Raw genomic sequence first — 23,398 nt, 5'->3', positions numbered from 1 at the left:
GGTATGGTGATGGTGTGGATGGTGGTATTTCGATCCCTGGATCGAAACCTGGCTCTAGAAAGGGAATGGGGTGGAATGTGTGTGGGAATGGTGTTAAAACTTGACCAACTATTATTATATACTTAATAGGCTAAAACGTAGGAACACTCCAACCTTATAGGTTCCTTTTGATTATACCCAACTTGCATCCAATTTCCACAAAGCAATGCTCATTGGGTGGGAGTGGCCAGTACAAATCGTACTGATAAATTTTGGCACACAGGTTTTGCTGAGGAATATAGCTCCGAGGAGTTTGACGGTTGAGGGGTTCGTTCCTACGCTCGAGTTTGGCGATCTTATCTTCAAGCTGTTCTGAATGAATGCTACTTTTTGATTCCGCCAATGCGGTGATGTAATAATTTATGTAATTCTGCACTATTTGTACTCTGATATTATCATTGTATGGATGTGATATTCAACTAGAATTTGGGTAATATGATCTACAACGGTCTCATTACACTTCGACTCTGTGGATTTCCCTTCGCGGAAATCAGGTCGTTTCAGCCTGCCCTTAGACTCACACCACTAGCTCTCCGCACATCCTTACTTCCTCCAGTGTGCGCACTTTCCCTTACCGGGTCCTATCCTGAGTTGAGCTATTTGGCTTCGCGATCGAAACGGCTTATCCGGCCAACTATGTGTTTGGCATGCGTTCAATATGACATGAGGACGTACAGTGAATCGGTCCTTAACCAACATAGATAGGGATAAATAGGCACCAAGACCTCCATGCCTTGTTGCTTCTCTATCACAATCCCATCCGGTCTCCTTTTATTCATCAACACATGGTTATTTCCATGATAGCAATTATAGCCAACCGTGACCAGATATATACCTATATCTTGCAGGTGATAGGAAATTACCCGACTTCTACCGGACTAAGCATGGCTAAGCATATATTCGATCCTAGACCTACATAGGATTCAAGATATATTTGTTTGGACAAGGAAAGTATATGCAGCAAGTGGTCCCAATCAACCCTTAGTACTTAATGCATCAACATAAAAGAACTCAAGTTCATATTTAGAAAACATAGGAGGCTTAGAATGCTCCAGGATTTGCCTTTCAGAAATGAGAAAGGTTGGTGATCAGGACACTTAGGAAGATCTTCCACATTAACTCCTCCTTCCGCCTAAACCTCCTGCTCCTAGGCTGCCTACTGCTCCTCTTGACATTCGGGTTTGAACTCGAGTAGCATCACTCCTTTCGGGGAATGTATTGCATACATATGCACAAATGAGTATCATGAATGTATAAGAGATGAGATGACCTGATGAAGTGTATACACATGAGCATGGTTATCCGCAAGATGTATGATAAGTTTAACATTCGTTGACCAAGTAGATGTATAACTTTCTTCTAGTCGATCTTTACTGAGTAGGTGCATATCTCTTCTATAGTACAAGAAACATACACACACCAAGTTCTAATAACCTAAGGTAAAGTTGTTCATCATCAGTAAGAGGCTCAGAACCTATAGCTAACAACTAATCTCAATTAGCCTAAGCATCTACACAAGCATCACATAAGACAAACAATTACAATTTAACTTAGTCATTTCCTGGACTGTAAATAGCAGCTACTTATTTTGGCCATATTTGAAGTTCTACTCAACCAAATACTATGATCTTAGACTTTCTAGAAAGCTTATAAAACTACTTACAACTTTCTTATAGTCATCTCTAGATGATTCAATGGTTATCAAGGTCAAACAAAGCAATTTCTCAAATCTATCCAGAAATTCCAAAGAATATGCATTTCTGGAGACCAATTTCCAACACCAATAACTCTCAAACCATTTAGCCTATTGCCATGAAAATTTGACACAAGCAAGATAAGTAAGTTATCTACAATTTTATTATTGATAAGATTCACAGCTAACATCATTTTACCCATGCAATTTATTTAACAACAGAAACTATCCAAAACAGTCACTATAATTGAATTATAGAGCAATTAATATTTCACTGCATACAAGCAATCAAATGTGGGCACAACCAATGGTACCAACAGTTCATAGACATCATATACACTTTAGAAAACATAATGGCCAAGCCCAAATAAATTATTCAAATGCCTTTATTAATTTATTTGGACACTAAGGTGAAATAAGAAACATATATCAAAAGTGCATAGTAAATTTTGAGAAAAATATAGTAGCTCATATATGCTCCCAATAGGCTACTGTATAAATTTCATGTCAACTGAATAAGTATATCAACCTCTATAAAAATGACAAGGTACATAGGCTTATTTTAGTGAAAATGGTTTGACCTAGTGAGAAGTGTCAAACAATAGATTTCATATTTTTATTAACCTCATCCTAGCACCATAACATTGTGTAAAAAATTACATGATCATAAGTTATGTATTTTTACCCCATTTATTTTCACTAGAAACTAGCAATTAATCAAGTTTAAATAGGAATAACATATTCCAAGTATACCTACTGTGGGTTTAACATTTTTCCTAGATAGAGCATGTCAACACAAGACCAGTAAAATTGGAATGACAATTTTTGCACTTCCCTAGCTCAAGATATGCATTTAACAAGATGGAAACAAAATTAAAAGCACTTATCTAGCTCAATTTAATTCCCCTAGAAAAATATCTCAAACAGTATGTTTCATATTTTTATCAAATAGTATACTTCATAAATAATTCAACAAAATTTGGATCACTCAATTAGGACACTCCTAGCTCAAGATATGAATTTTTGAAGTTTGCTACAAAATTCCGAATAATAAATAAAGAAAATCACATTTCAAATCAAACTCAGCTGCTAGGTGCACCCGGTCCAGTGCACCCACTATGACTAACAGTGGGGGCCCGCATGTCAATGGGTCCCACCCGTCAACGACACAGGAGCAGAGGATGGAGTTGACCGGCCGGAGCTCACCGACGATAGCATCTTCACCATCGTAACCTACTTGGCATCCCGCATCGACTGGTGCCCTTGGTTGGCTCAGCGGTTCGCTGGAGCTATCTCGCTAGTGAGCATGGCGGCTTAGCGGTGGCGTGTGTCGGTGGACTCACTGTCTCCAATGATGACACAGCCAGGTAAGCATGGCTATGGCTTCCATGAACTCTAGCAGAGCTCTCAGGTTAGGTCTAAGCTACGGCAGAGCGGCGGTGAGGTCCGGCTATGTGCGCGGAGCTAGGCGGTGCTTACCGTTTCGGTGAGAGGGCTATCAGCGACCTACCTCCATCATAGGTTATGGATCTAGAGCTCAAGGTGACTTGGTAATAGGCACCAGAGGGGACTAAGGGTGACCGGTTGGGGTTGGCTGCGGTGAGCGTATGCTTGCAGCTATGGCGGGCGCGCACAGTGTGGATGTGTGTTCCATCACCGACGAAGTGGTAGCGGTTAAATGGATGGTGGCTCTAGCTTCTAGGACCTACGGTGAAGACCGGATGAGGGAGAGAGTGAGTGGAGATGCATAGGTTGTGGCTAGCCACAGGCGAGCTCGTGCTTGGCGGTGTACCGTGGCCTTGGTAGCGACGGTGGCGCGACAATGTGGCTTTATCGGTTCTCCTCTAGTGGCACTAGCTGCTCAGGAAGATGGAGCAGCTCACGGTGGAGCTACGTGTGAGGTGGATTAGGTGATGGTGCGGCGGTGGTGACGTGCTTGGCCAGCGACAACGCGGCGGCGGCGGTGCTTCGCTTTGCTCTGCTCTGGAGCCACGCGCGGGCGAGGTGGAGAGGGTGAGAGAGTGAATGAGCGCGTGAGAGCGAGGGCGATCGAGTGCTCGCCGTTGTGACATAGCAGGGTGGGCCAGCGCTGGCGTATGGCCACCACATGGCATGCATGGCCTGCGCTGGTCGGCCATGACGCGCGCGGCAAGGCTAGTTTCGGTTAGGATGAAACCGCCTGAAAGTCGATTTTCTCTCCACCATAACTCCTAATCCGTGGTGAATCAGTGGAAACTGTATTAGTGAAAGTTGTAGAGCTATGTGAGATCTCTAACTTTTCTTTAGGGAGTAACATCTAATTCATCATGGTTAGCAAGTTACAAAGCTCCAAAGTGGTGCACTCGAAACTGAAATCAGCATTTTGGACTTAGCAAAATTTCTAAGTCTAGAAACAGCATTTTGTTGATTCTTGTGAGCCCTATTTGACCATGTTAGGAACTAAATTAGCTCATGACCCTTAAATAAAGTTTGTTCCACATAAGATAATCTACAACTTTTATTAAGGGTGCACTACCATGCAAATACTCTATTCTATAGTTCAACTTTGGTCAAAGTAGGATCATGAAAAATGACATTTTAAGTAAACTAGGACTTAGAAGCAAAATTGGCCCATGTCATGAATACAAACATTGTTCCATTTACCATCCTAGACATGTCTAAGGTGTTTTTGTACCTCATAGCCATCTCTTGCATTGGTCACACATGATCACAAGCATATGCATGTATATAATCAACATCACATGTGATAATATGTAAAGAATAAGATGAAATTCCATATGTTCATGCTCATGAATGCTTGGATGATACTTGTGCTCATGAAATGCAAGTTCCAAATGCAATGCTTAACACTAGGGTGTTACACCTTTGGTCCATTATGAGGAACAGGGATAGACCGAGGATGAGCTGCTTGCCCTGGGCTCGGGGGCTAACCGACCGCCCACTCCCTCCGACCCCAAAGTCATGGAGCTTGATGAAGATCTAGTGATAGAGCCTGACCCTATAGCTAACTGGAGGACCCCATACCTCGATTGGCTTCTCTGCGAAGTGCTCTCAATGGACAAGACGGAGGCCCAGCGGATCCCATTCCGAGCCAAGTCTTTCATCATTGTCGAGGAGGGGCTCTACAAGTGAAGCCACACCATGATCCTATAGCATTGCATTCCCATCGAACAAGGGAGACAACTACTGAAGGACATTCATGGTGGGGTCTGCGAACATCATGTTGCACCTAGAACCTTGGTCGAAAACATGTTCTGATAGGGCTTCTACTGGCTGACCACGGAGGTCGACGCTGAGCAAATTGTGCACACCTACAAAGGGTGTCAATACTACGCCCAGCAAACCTACCTACCGGCCCATGCACTCCAAATGATCCCCATCACGTGATCATTCGCGGTCTGGGGGCTCGATATGGTCGGACCTCTCAAAAGAGCCCCCGGGGGCTACATGCACTTGCTTGTCGTCGTAGACAAGTTTACAAAGTGGATAGAGGCTTGGTCGATCTCCATGATCAAGTCTGAGCAGGCCATGTTATTCTTCCTCAACACCATCCATCGCTTTGTAGTCTCGAACTCCATTATCACGGACAATGGCACATAGTTCACCGAGAAGAAGTTCATCCGATTCTACGATGAATACCACATCTGTGTTGATTGGGCCACCGTGGCGCACCCCCGCACGAATGGGTAGGTCAAGCGCGTGAATGGCATGGTCCTACAAGGTCTCAAGCCTAGCATTTTCAACCAGTTGAACAAGTTTGTTGGGCGATGGGTCGCAGAGCTTCCCACGGTGCTCTAGAGCTTGAGGATGACCCCCAGCCAGGCCACCGACTACACACCCTTCTTCATGGTCTATGGTTCTGAGGCTATCCTCCTGACCAACCTCAACTATGGGGTACCGAGGGTCAGGGCATACAACGAGCAAGGAGCCAAGGCGTCCCTCGAGGACGCCATGGATCAGCTCAACGAGGCACGTGACATTGCCCTCCTTCGCTCGGCCATGTACCAGTAGGCGCTGCGTCGGTACCATAGCCGTCAAGTGTGGGGTCAGGCCTTCAACATCAGGGACCTAGTACTCTGCCTCATCCAGAGCAACAAAAACCATCACAAGCTCTCTCCATCATGGGAGGGACCGTACGTCGTCGGGGAGGTGCTCCGACTAGGCACCTATAAGCTCAGAACCATCGACGGTAAGGTCTTCGTCAATGCATGGAACATCATGCAGCTATGTCATTTTTATCCCTAGCCTATGCATATACTTAAGAATGATATTTCTAAAATATGAAAACATTTTCTCCTATCGGTTTCGCTATCGTTCCCTCTATCTTTAGTGACACCCGACCCCGGCAACGGTAGGGGTTCGGGCATCAGTCGGGGGTTGATAAGAGTATATCTACTTAGAGACATTCTTTGTGCCCAACCCTCCCTTACATTAAGATCTCAAAGTAAGGACTATGGAAACAAACCTTGAGTAAAATTGGTTGGACTGCAAGAAACCTACGCCCCAGCGGCTATGGCGTTTTTGCTCACCAGCGTGATCAGAGTTGTTTTGCTCGCATCCCGAGCTTTATAGCCTTAACCATGGAAAGGGTCAGAACACATTAAAAATTTTATAAGAAAAAGGACGAAGAACCAAAAGATTGTTCAACCATAGCAGAAATTAAAATATGTCCATTTATTACAAGATCACTATTTGGCCTAACTAACTAATTTTTTGGGGGGATGATCTCATTCTCTATCTTGGTAGATAAGTCCTACGCTAGAGAGGCCACCTCCTTCTCAATGTCCTCTAGCTCAGTGTCAGAATAACCGGGCATGAAGCACTAGCTCATCATCTCTAGATCAATGTTCTCATAGTGAGAATGAACGATCGTGAACGACCGATGAACGCCAAAATGGAGTGCGTCCCTCACCATCTCACGCGCCCAATCCATGATCTAGATGGCATAGACCATGAGCGAGCTCATCTCCTATGCTAGGGCTAGCTCAAGGTCATCGTAGACCAGCTGGACAGTGACGCATAGGGTGTCGTGCTCATCGCTCTCCTTTAGGAGGGTGGTCTTCACCTCGCCGAGCTCCTTCTTTAGGCTATGGCTCTTCATCACCTCTGCCCCAAGCCTATGATCAAGACCTGCCCAAAACACACACTAGCCATGTCGAAAAGCCTGTCATGGATCCAAGGGGGAAGGATAGCAAAGGAAGACCAGGGGCTTATCATCCATGTCCACCTAGAGCTTATGCGCCTCGTCATGCCATCGAGCCACCTCTGCCTCCAAGTTCCGGGCCTACTCCTAGCGCTGGCTGACCTCCATGTCGAGTCTAGCGATCACCGCCTCTGCCACGGCCTTTAGATCTTTCTCTCCTCGAAGCTCACCCTCTAGGAGGCCGATCCATTGCTAGGTGTCGATGCCCTCTTGATGAGCTAGGTCATGCTCCATGCGGAACCCCTATGGCTTGGAGCAAGTCATCATGCTCCTTCTGTAGCTGCTCGATCTCCATGACATCCGTGCACATACTCTCGACCAGGTCTAGGAGCTTCTCCTCAATTTCGTGGCCAACATCAGGAGCCTCCGCGTACTTGATCTAGAGGTTGGCCAACTCCTGGTGAACGGGGGCAAGTTCGGCCACCTCTTGACAAGCGACAGGGAGTTGGGTGGCTAGTTCCTCATGTAGCCGCTCCCCCATGGCTCGCAGCTGCTCCTCCACCATGAGACGATCCCAAACACCCTTCTCGGGGCAAAGGAATGCAGACTTCTCCTGGCCACGATCCATGAGAACCTGCAAAAAGGGTACGAGTTAAAAGGCAAGAAAAGGGAAGACAAAGGTTGAAAACACTGATGCACTATACCTGGCCAACCGGAGCAATAACATCTTGTAGTGAACTCAGCGCGATGGTCAGGGTGTGGGCCATGGTCCCCACCTCTACGTGGACACTCCCCCACTCCCTCTTCTCTGTGGCAGTGTCGAGGGTGAAGAGTGTCGCCCCTGGGTCCCAATGGCCAGCCCACCTAATCTAGGGTCTTCCCTAGGTGTGAGGGTCATCGCCAACCCAGACCAGAGGACAAGATGCCTCTACACCGACCCCAGGCAGCGCCAACCCCTCTCACGACCATACCTCCTCTAGAGCAAGCCCCTAGCAATAGAGGGGTCGGGCGACATGGACGAGGAAACTTGCCCTACCATCGCACCTGCATAGGGTACACCAGGCGTGGCCTCCTCCGTCCATCCCACCACGGGTGCCGCCGTCCACCCGGACGACAACCTTGGTTGTGCCATCTCCACCGATGACATCATGGCCACACCCAGTCATGCCGTGTCCACCGAGGATGCCTCGGGGATGGCCTCCCCTATCTGCCCCATCACCGACGCCCCCGCCAGCGTGGACGATGACTCCCGCCACGCCGTCTTCGCTTGTGACGTCATGGGCATGCCCGGCTGTGTCACGCCTGCTATGGGCACCCTAGATGCGCCTTCCACTGCCTACCCTCCCATAGATGTGGCTAATAGCTACGTCTCCCCAGTCGACCCCGTGGTCGCCTCGGCCATGCTTCCGCAAGCCTCAGGTGTGGCGCCAGACGCGTCCTAGCGCGCGCCCCAAATGGTGAGAGTCTTCTTTGGCGCCAGCTTTAGGAGGGACCCATGCCCCTAATGCTACGGAAGGCACGGCGGTTAGTTCTTGACAGAAAATTTGTCAAAAAACAAAAGAATAAAAAAACTCTCAGCTTACATTAATGTCACCGGGCGCTGACGTTTCGGGGCTGGCACGCCTGACCCCGGTTGTGACTCCCCATCGCACTGTCGTTTTGAGCCCTCCCTTTGCTTGGGAGGCTTGGACAAGGCAGAGCTGCTGACTCCCCTTAGCTCCGAGGGCGCCATAGAAGGCCCGGGCGGAGCGGGGCAACTAACCCCATCGTCTCTGGGGGTGAGTCCTCCCCCTCTAGCTCTAGGAGATGCCACAGGAAGGGCCCCACCTATGGCAAAGGCGGGTCCTCGTCCCCGCCAGCCAGATCATCCCACGGGATGGGGGACACAGAGCCATCGCCCCCTCCTCATCTTCTTTTTCATCCTCATCTTCCTCCTCCGACGAGCCTTGGCACTGCTTCCCTCGTTACAGCTTCGCCCGCTCCTTCGCCCATCATTTCTTCTCCTTATCGTCCTTCTCCATCTTCCTCCACTCATCTGCGGCATGGTTCACTGACCTCACGACCGCATGCTCCTACAGCGGCGCGACAGAGGCCCGAAAGCCAAAATCCATCGGCAACTCGATGAAGCCCGGCAACGATCACATCACGGGATGCCTTGGGATTGGGAACACAGCTTCGGACTCATCCGTCGCCTCCTTGATGAGCTATGCGACCTCGCTATCATGGAGCGGCCCCTAGGAGAGCACAATCTCATCTAGCTGCGCGTCGAGCATCATCTTGTACAGTGGGAGGACGCGCGCCATCAGCGGTGCCACCCTCCTCGCGTGGTATGCCCCGATGACGCTAACCCCACGCAGGCCGCGGTCCTTGAGGAATGCGATGGCATCAAGAAGGTCATGCAACCTTCTCTTCTCTTTCTTAGGAGGCCCCCACGACCACACCTGCGGTGCCTCTCCGATGAGGCACCCAGCGAACTCTTGCAAAGGGGTGGCATGGCATTCTTCGCATAGAACTACAATGTGTGCCACCCCTTGTTAGATCTGGAGAGCTGGCAGGGCATGTACTCCACCGATCGGTGCCCCCGAAGGTGGATGCTTGTGCATCCCATCGGCACCGGCGCATCCCTCTTCTTGTTCTTTTGCAGGGAGACGAAGAAGAAGTATCTCCATAACTCGAAGTGGGGCTTGACTCCCAAGTACCCCTCGCATAGCGCAATGAAGACCGCGATGTGTTGGATCCCATTCGAGTTCAGGTGCTGTAGCTCGATTTGGTAGTGGTGCAGCAGCCCCCGAAAGAACGAGTGAGGGGGATCGCGAATCCACGCTCGTGGAAAGGCGTGAAAGATAGATGTAGCCATCGAGCAGCGCCGGCGCCTTCTCCAACCGGACATGAGCCACTCTACCACGTTAGTTCTCCCACGGAGGAGGCCACGCTTGACGAGGCCCTCCATGCACGCATGGGTGACGTTGGAGTGATACCACGACTCCATAGGAAGCAAAGGCGGAGGAACAAGAGCTTTGATAGTGGCAAAAGAGCGAGGGCAAGAAATCTAGGCGCTGGCTATGGAGAAGCGGAGATGGCAAGGTTATGGTCAAATGTATTAGGGACAAGGGAAAGGCCCCTATTTATAGGAGGAGGTGGAGCGAGAGGCGAACCATCCACCTCGATCCATGTGCCCCGCTATGTCCCGTCACTTTGCCTCTCCAAAAATCATGCGCACGCCACCTCTGGCCGCTCCCTCGAAGGACGCACCGAATGATGGTTCAACCCATTCGATGGGCCGAGAACCACCATAGGTAAGAAGAGATACGGAGCTGAAAACGCTCCCATGGCCCATTAAAGCCCAGGGGTTCAAAGGCTGGCCCACCAACGGGTTCATAGTCGCTCTAGGGCACCTTTAGAGTGAGGGGTGGAAAGGGATGGGCCCGCTAGCGGCCAGTACCCGGGCGCACGAGCGCCACGGGCATCCCAACCCATGTTCGAGTCTTGGCCGATGCACAGTTCATGGTTTTTCCTCGAAGAAAGGCAACAAGCCCTTGGGACCGGTCAAACGGACCCGAGAACTATATGGACTGGCTGGCAGGAATCTGGAGTCGGTCACCAGCTGACCCATGCTGGACCCATGTGAACGGGAAGCCGAGGCCTCACTCGGACTAGCCCGTTAACAGCTCATTGAGCATCATGATTCGTCCGTCGAGGAAACATGGCACGGCTCAGCCTCTCTATTTTATTAAAAAATGTGTGAGGGAGGTCGATTACAAGACGACCTGACCCCTAGACCGGACCCTTGCTACGCGTAGGGGCTCGAGAGTTGGACTCATAAGGAGACCAAATACGCAGTCACATACCAATAGTGGATCGGTCGAATCCTAGGGAGGAATCAGAATCAAGAGAGATATTTTCTGATTCCCCAAATCTCACAGGTATATGCTCCCGAGGAGTCCAAACACGACGGAAAGGAATCCCGACCATACCAAGACATCCCACGGCCCGCAAAGGGAGATCAAGATCCTCAGAATCCTTCCGTCCAAAAAAGCCTTAGAAGGAGTATCCTACTCCTCCGCAGGCACGGGGCTACTGTCGGGTATCAGTATCAGGGATACCCGGAAGAAGGAAGCTAATGGCCGCGAATGCTAACTCCCTCGGATGGTATCTTGGTCTCGCCCGGGCCCGAGGGCATGGGCTCCATCTCGCCCGGCCCCGAGGGCACGGGCTCCATCTCGCCTGACCCCTCGGGCGAGAGCACCGTTACGTTCGACCCCGATGGCACGAACTCCGCCTCTCCCGATCTCGAGAGCGTAGGCTCCGCCTCGCCCAACCCCAAGGGCGTGGGCTCCGCCTCACTCGACCCCTCCAGCGAGGGGTCCACCTCGCCCGACCCTGACGATGCGGGCTTCACCTTGCTCGACCCCTCAGGCGCGGGCTTCGCCTCGCTCGACCCCGAGGGCGCCGGCTTCGCCTCGCCCAACCCCGAGGGCGCCGGCTCCGCCTCGCCCGACGGAGGTTCGTACCGCCCCCAACCACTACGGGTCTAAAAGTATGAGTCCAGAGTCAAACTTCTGACGCCAGAAGGGGAGCAGGCGCGTCTTGACATGACCCGTGGCCACGACGGGCCATGTCTGAAGACGCACGTCGCCAACAGCATCGGGCGTGCCGGCGATGTGCTACCTACTTCCCGTACGGCCTGTAGCGGAGGCTTCAGCTAGTCATACCGTCCGCTGGGACGGAATAGAGCGCCACGACCAGCTGACGATGCCCGTGTACGGTGCTAGTGACGAACAGGGCCGCGACGTGGACCAGTCCCCGTCGTCATCTACAGGTCCGGCGGGACCCGCGTAAAGAAGATGGAAGACATCGTAATCCCGGAAGCCTTCCTCTCCTCGTCTCTCTCTACGATGTAACATGTACCTTCCCCTTTATCTATAAAAGGGGAAGCAGGGCGCCCATAAAGGGGGGCGGCATTCACACACATCTAAGAGCGGCTGAAGTCTTATGCACTCGACAGTAGACAGAGAGTTCAACCAGACTCACTATTTTCACAGAGACTTGGGACCTTCTCCCTCTCTCATCTGTCTCACTGTCTGTAACCCCTACTACAAACTAAGTGTTGGTAACACGAGCAGCAGCAGACTGGACATAGAGACGTTCCGCTCGAACCAGTATAAATCCTTGTGTCCTCCGAACACAGTCATCCGGGTCAGACGCGCAAACTAGAAATTTACTAGCCGGTGATTCGAAACACCGACAAAAACCCATACAACTGCACGGTTAATTAAGGAAAAATGGGCAAAAAAAACTAACCCGACTGCCCACATGACTCAGCCGAAACAACACGACAGACCCTATCATGTGTCATCGTCGCCAAGCTTCATTGCAATGGCAACCAAGCAGCTACGACCTCACACGCTAAACCACAGCCAAAGCTACCAAGACACCACCTCATACACATGACTAAGCATCATTACAGTGCTCAAGTCTAGAAGGTTTCCACTTTCCAGGGAAAACTTGTGTCACGATGACTGTATGGTCAAAGAATAGCTGGATCTAATGGCACCCGTGCATCCGCATGATATTTACATATGTGTGCTACTGCTATCCTTCTCGCCTCCAATTGGTCAGGATTTTTATCTTGGTATTGCATCTTAAATTTGAAAACGAAAAGACAAGATAAAATAAAATCAATCAACACGAACACACATCTAGGGCCAATAGCTCTGTTAGATACGTGCCAGCCAGTTCTTAGGATGGTAGGTTCTATTTGATTCAGCTGTATGCTGTGAAAAAACCGTTATGAATCATGGGAAAGTTGTTAAAAGCTATGTGATTTGGAAAAGTTATAACATGTTTGGTTGAAACAACAATCAAACCTACCATCTCTTTCAATCTCCCTTAAAACAGCTATGAATTGCCCCTATTTCTATCCATTTTAAAAATCAGAAAGCCAAAAATAGAATTTAGACTCCATCGCCCTGTTCGTTTAGATTGGTTTGGCTTATAATCCATAGCTGAAAATATTATTTGCTAATTTGGTATGAGAGCAAAATACTATTCATTGGCTGATAAATCCTGACTTACAAACCAAATACGACCCAGCGAACAGACTGCATATGCTACAAAAAAAAAAAAGTGTACTACGTGAAGGCTGAACCTCAAACTGCCTTGCTATCGAGAACTCATAACAGCTGCACATCAGCACAAGCAAATGTCATTTCGCAGCCTAGACTCCACGTATCGAATAGCCGAAGTGGAAATAGCGCATCCAAACTAAAAGATCATAACAGCACATGCAAATGCCATTTCGCAGCCTAGACTCCGCGTATCGAATAGCTGAAGTGGAAATAGCGCATCCAAACTAAAAGATACTGACAACCGTTCGACAGGACGTCTACCTTTAACTTTACAAGTTCACATGCATTTCGTTGTGCAGTACTCCTACTCCAGTTCCACGGATACATGTCAACATCACATAACGTCAGGTGACAAAGCAACAGGTCACAAGGCGTGATCCTCTTAGGAAAATGTTGAGTTTTTTAGTACTTCGCGGATTTAGCGACAAGATCTGAATACTGGTCAGGCACGAAAGATTTCACTTTCAATGTTCTCTTGCCATCTTGGCCAGGAGAGTATGCTTTGATGCCAATAACTGCAGGCAAAGCTGGAAAAGATACAAGTATTTGATTAAAAATGTAGTTGTTCTCCTTTATTTATACACAGAATAAACACTAGGGATCTTGCATCGGGCCAACTAGGTAAGCAAGTAAAGCTGTGAAACGCATAACAGAACTTTGAATAGTGTCATGTGATTATGTCAGTATTAACTATAGGGTGCTAACACAGTGCCCAAGTGGGATTTTATTGTTTGTTTCCACCATTGTTTTTTTACTACCAGTACAGAGCAGGTTTTAATTTATTGAGTATCAAAAGTCTAGATGCAAAAAGCTACTAGCTGTATTAAAATGACAGGTAGTCAGGCAGATGGCATTTTCAAGTTGATACTGATGAATTTGCTGTAATATATTTGACCTTAAATTCGGATACAAGTCTTGGTACATAAAAAGAAACGTCTGCATTGCTGATACATGTGCTAGATTAGTGTACTTACTGTCATTTATAGGCCCATATAGTAATCTTTCACCAAGCCAATGCTCCAAAGGCCTTGAGCGTGTTCTTGTGCTTCTTCTCACTACAGACGGCTGCTGCAAGGCCAGCATCTAATGATAAAAGTCCATGAAATAGAAACGTAGGCCATCAGTATCCTTCTGAAAATAACTGTGTTTTAAAAGTACAGAATGTGAGGTTTTCAGGTTTTCGAAGAAAAAAAGTACAGGATGTACAGAAGTAAGACCTCCAAGGATTTTTCTTTGATTCAATCTTTTGGTCTTGTTTGTCCTTTGAGCTCCCTTTTGCCCCTTAGCATGGTTTGGTGACGGTGTGATACTCAACAATGTCTGTTGCTGAAAGTCCAAAGAAGCATATGAATGTCAAGCTTCAGAGTAAAACACATTCTTAAAAAGGTGCGTGCAATATCTATGTTGCTGGCTCCTGTGCTCTTGTCAGTGCATGCAACACATCTTCAAAGTTCGATGTGACTACTCATCCCTCGTTGGCCTGAATAACACATGATTATCATGGTAAACAGAAAAAAGATCCTACCTTGGCCACTCCCAGAATATTACTTCTATATAAGATTTTAAGACAAGAATTTCAGTACAGAAACTAATAAGAAGTCTACCTCAATGTTCACATCATCATTATGAGGTTGATTCTCCGAATCCAAATTTGCTTGGGGTATTTCCAGTGCATGGCTAGATTCATCTGTAAAGAAAATACCCTTCAGCACTCCAGACAAAAAAATATAAGCCATTATACATAATCAAGTAATTTAACAAAGCTAAGTAGATAAGAGACCAATCGAATACAAAGGTATGTCACCAAGAAAGGAAAAAAAAAACAATAAGGCCCAAGTTGGCCAGTTCGCCAGGTGATGATGACCTTCAGCTGTATGTACGCAACTTCCCCCATAAAAAAAACTAAGGGCAAAAGACAACATCTCTAGTAAAGGAGTGGTGTCTCCCTTGAAAGCAGGGAAATCCTAGCCCAAAAGAAGGAAAGAAACAAATATCCAACCATCTTTGCTATTCTTGCTGGCAAGGTTATTAGGTATAGGATCCAAAACATGCTCTAAAAATGTTGTCCTTGTATAAGATTTAATCTAATGGTACATGGAAGAAATGGAACATGTAAATGATTGATCAAGCACAACAAAAGCATGATTCTGCTTATTTAAAGACCCCCAAACATCTCTAATATACAGCCATGCAGGTATCAGCCTAGCTAAGAACAACCCACAGTCTAATAGCCAAATGATAACTGAATGATTGTATAACAAGAATCCTCGTGGTGCATATGCATTAGAAACTACCCCTTCTGGTTCCAGATGCAAGTCATTTAGCACTTTAACTTGCAATTTCTGTATAACTATATAACTTTAAACAAACAAAGTTATATACTATGAAAGTATTTCCCATGATGAATCTAGTAACATCAGCCATCAGTTGTCGATCTTTGTAACTTTTATATAATATTGATATTGATGAGCCAAGTTAAAAAAGTACCAACTAGAATCCTAAGGCGACCTATACATGGAATCGGAGGGAGTAACAAAGTATAAATATAAAGTAGACTGAGCAGAAGTAATACCAGCCAATTTTTTGCCCCTCTTTGACTGTTTCTTCATTTTCCCTTCTTGGGCTGCTTGTTGCTTCTTCTGTTTGGTTAAGGACAGTGCATTGCACAAATCAGGTGCCAATTTCTGAAAGTCCAAAGAAGACTAGGATGAAATTTTTGTCTTCTGAGATCAGGCAAACATGAAACTTACCATTTATTTTAATAAGGCGTTTTAGTATTTGGGAAAGTCTTTCAAGGTATACTTTGACAATTAATTTCTGTTACAATATGTTATCTTTTTTCTCGAAAACGCAAGAGAGCTGTGCCTCATTATATTAAGAAGAGAATAAAGGGCAAGAGCCCAAACAACACCACATACACACACACACGCACTCACACCCCACCAGTTTCCAGGATTACATTCGCGCCCGTGACAAAACTACATAAGGCGACCACTACAAAGCTAGTCACTCTAACTACCGGGGAAGAGGGCAGTCAAGAATGATAGCCCTCGAGCCCCTGCCATAGACAAGCGGCACTCCTCACCAGTTGCGATCAAAGCACCAGCTATATTTGGAGCTGCTCCATCAAAAAAACACCCATTGCGATGGTTCCATATAGTCCAAGCTCCGAGTATAATGAGCGAATTAATTCCTTGCCTCGTCAACTCATCAGCGGTGCTGCTGCTAGCTTTCTCCCACCAATCATGGAACGATAACTCTGTAGGCTGAGGGGACAAGCTCTGAAGACCGACCTGTCTGAACAGATTAAACTAAAATTCTCTTGCGAATACACAATGGACAAGGAGATGGTCGATAGTCTCCTCTTCTTGGTCACAAAGAGGACAATACTCCGGATGAGGTAGCCCACGACGTGCCAGGCGATCAGCCGTCCAGCACTTATTGTGTGGGACCAGCCACATAAAGAAGCGACATTTGGGTGGTGCCCATGATTTCCAGATCCTTTCCCATGGTCCAAAAAGAGTAGAACCCAAAAAGAACCCTTCATATGCCGACTTATCCGAGTATTGTCCATTGGAGGAGAGCCTCCATAAGTGTCTATCCTCAACCTCCGGCTGCAGCTGAAAATCCATTAGTAGATCCCATAAATGAAGGTAGTCTACAATTACACCAACTGTAACAGCTCCCTGAATGTCCGAAATCCAAGCCCGATTAGTGAGGGCGTCCCGGACAGTGCGCCTCTTGACCCTCCTTTTCGGGATAGTCGCAAAAAGGCGAGGAGCAAGGTCTGAAATGCATTGCCCATGGAGCCACCGATCTGTCCAGAAAAGAGTATAAAAGAGTATTTGCACCATCTCCAATTATAGAATTCACTGCTACTGAGAAGAAGGCTCTCACTTGCTCAGGCACATGGAAGGGGAAAGCAGCCCAGGGACGATGAGGCTCTGTTTTCTGCAGCCAAACCCGTCTCATGCGCAGAGACCAGCCAAGAGATTTAAGATCTGAAATTCCCAGGCCTCCAAGTTCCGGTGGTTGACAAACTTTGACCCAGGCCACAAGACAATGTCCGCCTTTTGCATCTTTACGGCCTCTCCAAAGAAAGCCGCGCCGAATTTTATCCACCGCTTTGATAGCCCATGGAGGAAAATCAAAGGCCATAGCCAAGTAAATGAGCATCCCAGTGAGAACAGATTGTACCAATACCCTTCTTCCAGCCCTTGTCATTAGATCTGCCTTCCAACCAGGTAGTTGATCTGCAATGCGGTCAATAATGGGCTGCACTTGTTCTTTAGTTAGTTTTCTTAGGGAGAGGGGCACACCTAAGTATTTGCATGGGAAATTCGAGAGTGGGCAGGGCAGCAGGTTTTGAATGGTAGCAATCTCCAAATCATCACACCTGATCGGGAGGACATTACTTTTCTGCAGATTTGTCTTCAACCTAGATGCCTCATCGAAAAGATTAAGAATATCCATGGTTGTACTAATACCCCCAGCCTCCGGGCGGAGAAAGAGAGCCACATCATCAGCATAAATAGAAATGCGGTGCTGTAAGCCACGAGTCGACAGGGGTAGCAGCAAACCTTCACTGGTGGCTTTAGTAATCATATGCCCCAACACATCCATTACCAAGATAAAGAGCATGGGGGAGAGGGGGGTCACCTTGTCGTAAACCCCGCCGATGATGAATATGATCCCCAGGCACCCCATTCAAAAGAACTTGGGTTGAAGACGAGTTACAATATGTTATCAATTACCACAAACCAATGTCTTACTAAAAGGCATGTAAAACAAGATCTGTTGATGTATCTGCTGTGATCTAGACATACATATACTTTGAGCAATTGATAGACAAATTTTGGTTTCGAAAATCCTAACACGCCCTACACTTGAAAATGGAGGGAGTATTATACAACGAAAAGTGTGACGAAGATTTGCACACAGGATAAAATAACTAAATCTCTGACAGTTGCTGCTTCACCTATGCTCATGTGAATATAAGTATGTAAAGGATGGCATCAAATGTTCAGATGAGATGTGACCATATTTAGGTACCACTAAGTGAACCAAACGTGCTAACGCATCCCTCAGTAATGAGCATTGCTGCTCAAGTGCACGCCAACTTTAGTGGTTTGAATTTATTAACAAATATATTGGCATTTCTCCCTTACCAACTCTTGCCTAGACATGCTAACAGGACAGGATCCCAGAACACTAGTTTGAATTCCTTGTCTAACTTTGCTATTGAGTTGTGAGCAAATATTTCCTTGCCACTCAGGATAGCTAACTTAATCTCCTTCACCATCAAGGATGCTCGTAATACATGATGAAGTGGTACTTTATCTATATAACAGCGTGAATAAAAGCTCTTGACTAGGTTATTTAGAGCACCAGTGATTGAAAGACAACAGCATCTAGGGTATATAAGAATCGACCTTAGTGCTTCCACCATGCATCTGAGGCTGATTCACTGGATCAATATCTTCCAGAGGCATCTCCAACGACTGGCTTGACTTATCTGTGGAGAAAAAATATATGCTACAAACCTCAACAAATACATGCTACAAATTTGGCACTCATTGCCAGAATACCAAACAAAGATTTTCCATCCCTACAAACTGCTATACATTGAAGTACTTGGATTAGTCAGTGAAAATTAAATTAATATATAGATTCATAAAAAAACTACTTCTATGCATAGGTTGAGTTTGCTATTTTTATAATCAAGGGTGTGAATGTAATCTAAGAGTCTCTGGCATGTGTGGGTGTGGATATGTTTAAGGGTTCTTACCCCTTCTCCTTTAATATAATGATGCACACCTCTCTAGCATGTTCAAGAAAATATGGAATAATCACCAACAAGTGTGGAAGACAGCATCCATGCCCCAAACTGACACATAATTTTAAGGCAAGGAACCATAGGTAGTATATCATTTATAACATCATACAGAGACATGATATTCTACCACGTGGTGACTGGTGAATATTGTGATAATGTTCATGACATAGCTTTCTAACAATTTAACCAATGCTAAATACTTCCTCCGTTCCAATTTATAGGTCGTTTTGGCTTTTCTAGATACACAACTTTTATTATGTACCTAGACATATCATATATCTAGGTGCATAGCAAAAGCTATGTACCTAGAAAAGCCAAAATGACCTATAATTTGGGACAGAGGGTGGGAGCTTATTTCCTTAATATACTCCTTCCATTTCAAATTATAGGTCGTTTTGCCTTTTCTACATACATATTTTTTACTATGTATCTAAAGTTTTAGACATAGCGTAGATCTAGATGTATAGCAAAAGCTATGTACCTAGAAAAGCCAAAACGACCTATAATGTGGAGCGGCGGGACCGCGGGAGTATGTGCTTCTGTACTGTCTCTTTAAGCAGGGAACAATGTTGGACTTTCTTCTGCTTTAGGGTCTGCTTGTAATGGATGATTTTTTTTATTGTGTGTGTGACTGAGCATTCACGTGTGGACTGTACACAGTTGTTTGCCAACAGGTTGGAGTAGAGAAGGAATTATTATAAACTTCAGAAAATAACCAATCCAGACTTTAAAATTACTCCCTCCACAGAAAAGATGCAATTCTAGAATAATGCCAAGTCAAAATGATCTGAAATTTGACCAAATTTATATAAAAAGATACTAATATTTATCGTACTAAACAAGTATCATTAGATTTGCCACGAAATATATTTTCATAGTACTCCACCCCCTCTACTCCACGGTTTCATAGTTGAGGGGGTTATGTAGACCACCTCCCATAGTTGAGGGGGTGGAGTAGACTTTTTCCTTTTCTACTCCCTCCATTCCAAATTATAAGGCGTTTTGGCTTTTCTAGATATATTACTTTTACTATGTATCTAGACATAGTGTATATCTAAGTGCATAACAAAATCTATGTATCTAAAAAAGCCAAAACATCTTATAATTTGGAATGGAGGGAGTATATAAACTTAATCAAACTTAAGATAATAGAATTGCATCCTTTTTTAGAGGGTGGTAGTAATAGTGCAAAGTTGTAGTATAATGGTTGTGTGGTTTGGATGACCAAAAAGCTGTAATAAATATGTTGTCTTTTCCTATGTCCTTGGGGAATCTGTTTAGCTGGAATTTTCATAGAAAACAAGTACCTTGTAGAACACCACCCTCTTTCACCACTTCCTGTGCCACGAAACAGGAACCTAGTCTCAGGATACACTCAGTAATCTATATTCTATAATAATAATTTGTACAGGCACTTACTAGATGTTGAATGCTATCCTCAGCTGCATGTAAAGTCCTATCGATACCATCTGGAGCCGCATGTCTACCTAGTTTACTGACCAATTCTTCTGTTGAGCTGCCCTCCAGATGATGAGAAGAAGCTTCTGTTTCACTAGTAGATCTGCCAATAGTTGGATAGTCTATTGGCACATCATCTTCCTGCAGCGCAAAGTAAATCGAGATATATGCCATAGTCAATGTATCAGAAGTTCAGTAATGAATAAGTAAAAGGTGAAAAAACGAGTTTAGTACAAGCACCTCCAAAGAAATATTGCTCCTCCTGCATGCCTCGTTTTCTTTGGCGACTTCTGTGTCTCTGCACAAACCAACTGAGGAACCTCCGGGTTGCCTTTCACATGCATGATCAGGAAAGTCTGGTTCAGGATCAAGAATATGGTCTGCTGCTCTGGCACCCAGATTTGGGGTCTCCCTGTCAATTTCACTTCCAGTAAAGTTCTCATCAGTCATCGGAACATCAGAAGAATCATGCACCAATGATGGTTCACCCATCACAATATCTGGTGAACCTTCAGATTCATCATCTGTGCATTTAGCATTTGCTGCACCTCCAGGAAATAAATGTTTCTCCAACTCTGAAATTCGATCCTGGCGAGGCTGAGGCAAAGGACTTTCTGGAGGGTGAACCCTCATTGAACCTTTTTGTTCAATATTGCTTCTTAGGGACCTAACTCTAGGAATGGAGTTACGGAGACTAACTCTTTCCTTCCTTATTTCTTTAAACCCTAAGGTCTTGCGGATAAACTCTTCCTCTTCAGATTCATCCAAATATTGCATTGAGGTCAGTAAATAAGTCAAATCGTCACGGCCATCCTTCTCAGCTAATGAATCTGTAAATATCGAATTTACATTAAGCAAATTTAAGTATAGATAATGGCAAAATAATTTAAACAAATGTTGTTTAACCTTCTTTCCCTGAAATAGCTTCACCAGAACTTGAAGGAACACATTGTTCATTTTTGTCAGCAACAACATGCATAACATCCTGTGAGAACTGAGATCCTGTCATAGTTGCTGTTTGGGAAGCTGGTACCTCAATGGGATCTTGAGTATCAGCATCCTCAATTACCTTGAAACTGCAGACTGATTTTCTCCTGTCAATTAACAGGAATAATCATGGGTCAGGTCATATTTCGTCATGGATGTTTTTGAGCACATTGCCGGTAGGTTGAGAGAATGTTAGGTACAGAAAAAGCAAGTCTAATGTTTCCACTTTGTCTGCCTCAACCAGTAGCAATAACACGCGCAATAAACGATACGGATGCAAATACATCCAAACAAACAAGTTGCATAACACGAGCAAACAGAGAATATAGGCGACCTATGATTTTCTCAGACTACATTGTGATAGTGATACTTGCTAAGCAATATTATCTAATCATTCACTCACAGAATATAGAAAGAGATAAGAAGCATACCCACGGAAACCAGCCTGTCTCTTCGGTTCATCTACAGGATCAAAATTTAATACGCGTTTTTCTGCTCCTCCATGTAGCCGTTGGATCTCCTCCTGAGCTTCTGCAATGATGAACCATTATTAGTGCATTGCTTAATGCTGATCAACAAATCAATGGAAATGATAAGAGTCACCTTCAAGCCGATCCAAGGTCATAAAGTATTCGACTGGATCCGAAATATTCGTTAACTTAGATTGATCCACAATAGGCATCGGTTTGCTGCAAAGAAAACAGCATCAAGACAAGTCAGTTTTAACAATATTCACAGCTCACACTGCTCCTGCAGCTCTATAGGAAGGTAAAGGCCTAGCAAACAGCTTGCCTTGCAGTGTCCTTCATAGTGAACCGAGCCCGTTTGCGGTTCAGTGCTGGCCTTCTTCCCTGTTGCTCTTTGCTGCCATTTGCAGGGGGGCTCGCTTTCACTCCATCATCATGGTAGAGAGCCTGGGTGTCCCCGTGCTCCTTCAGCACCATTTTAGCCTGCTTAAGCAGCTCCTCAGACCCTTTCTACACGTAACGTTGTGAAACGCTGAAGTTAGCACTCAAGCAATCCAAGTAATACAATGTTTATCCTGTTTGGCGCTATGAGGTATTCCAATATTTCCCTCTAAGGGTCTAACAAAGGTAAAAAAACAACTAAGCTCTAAATGCGGGGGGGAAAAGGAACGCAGAACCCTAGAAACTATCGAGATGGACCTCCTTGTCATACCGCCCAGACCAAGCAACCGCAAGCACGCGTGGCGGCGATTCGAGACTGGGGGTCATGCGTCGAGCAAAGGGCGAGCGCACGTACCAGCGACAGGGCGACTGCAATGGCCTGGAGGAGCGCGTCGCGGGCCTTCGAGGGGGAAGGCCCGGTGGCGGAGGCGGGGGCGAGGCCAAGGGTCCGCGGAAGGAGTCGCGCAGGCGAGGAGATGGCGCAGAGGGGGTCGGCCGCATCCATGCGGCTTTCCGGAGGGGCAGCGCCGTGCGTCGGTCACGCGGTCCCGCCGCCGCGTGGGGATCCGAAGCGACGCCGGAGCGGAGTTCAAAATTTGAAACGGCAAGCAGTGGGACGGGGAGAGTGAAGTACTCCGTAGGGGAAAACGTCGACTCGGATCGTCAATCCGTGGAGAGGGGCTTTGGGCTGTGCGCCCGCGCTAGAGATGGCCAAATGGGCCTGTCCCAAAGTTCATATGACCTCTCTCAGTTTCCCCTCAAAGTTCCTCCAAAAAAAAAAAGTTTCCCCTCAAAATCTCGTCAAAAAGGGTTTCAGGGAAGGTAGTTTGAGATAGCATGCAACTTGCATATATGCTTGGTGCTACGCTTGCAGGAACCTAATGCTGAACTGTCTCTGACCACAAGAACTACAAAGCCGAAGAACCTGAGCGGTAACATCTTTCCTGTAAGAATTAAGCTAAGTAGACCTAATGGAGATTTCAGATCATATTTGAATGTTGATTCATGCTTAGCAGCTTGGAAACATAGTTCCTGTTTGGATATCTACTATCTGAATTTTGACATATCTGAAAAGAAAATTATGTTAAGATCTTTTGATTGTCGTATCACTGGTCTTTTTTTGAGGAAATCACGGAGAACAATTCCCCCACATATTTGTATTATATTCGTTGTATTGAAATTCAAACATGCTTTGAGTTTTTTCAT

At 46.1% G+C, this 23,398-nt stretch overlaps 2 protein-coding genes across 2 annotated transcripts; both read right to left on the bottom strand.

Annotated features, from left to right (window-relative positions):
• Positions 1-13,261: 13,261 nt before the first annotated feature.
• Positions 13,262-22,839, bottom strand: LOC136452415 (centromere protein C-like). Its single transcript, XM_066453031.1, is given in 15 exon segments — positions 13,262-13,530; positions 13,978-14,071; positions 14,073-14,086; positions 14,221-14,329; positions 14,608-14,690; positions 15,576-15,687; positions 18,436-18,518; positions 20,147-20,177; positions 20,259-20,438; positions 20,538-21,127; positions 21,204-21,391; positions 21,716-21,815; positions 21,888-21,973; positions 22,077-22,261; positions 22,548-22,839. Coding segments are annotated over 15 exon segments (2,130 nt in total). The 5' UTR covers positions 22,698-22,839; the 3' UTR covers positions 13,262-13,405.
• On the bottom strand, positions 15,896-17,644 carry LOC136452414 (uncharacterized). The gene is made up of 2 exons (XM_066453030.1): positions 16,901-17,644; positions 15,896-16,820 (listed from the first exon to the last, which is right to left on the bottom strand). Exons 1-2 carry the CDS (start codon positions 17,642-17,644, stop codon positions 16,668-16,670), a joined length of 897 nt encoding a protein of 298 aa, XP_066309127.1. The 3' UTR covers positions 15,896-16,667.
• Positions 22,840-23,398: the final 559 nt, after the last annotated feature.

This window comes from Miscanthus floridulus, chromosome 5 (genome assembly GCF_019320115.1).
Source record: "Miscanthus floridulus cultivar M001 chromosome 5, ASM1932011v1, whole genome shotgun sequence".
Classification (NCBI taxonomy): domain Eukaryota; kingdom Viridiplantae; phylum Streptophyta; class Magnoliopsida; order Poales; family Poaceae; genus Miscanthus; species Miscanthus floridulus.
Note: the sequence above shows the minus strand (reverse complement) of the source record. Positions and strands in the feature narration are given on the sequence as shown.

Coding starts and splice junctions, on each gene's coding strand:
- LOC136452414 (XM_066453030.1), bottom strand. CDS start 17,644: ATGCTCTTTATCTTGGTAATGGATGTGTTGGGGCATATGATTACTAAA. Junction 16,821..16,900: donor CCTTCCATGTGCCTGAGCAA/GTGAGAGCCTTC, acceptor TTTTCTGGACAG/ATCGGTGGCTCCATGGGCAA.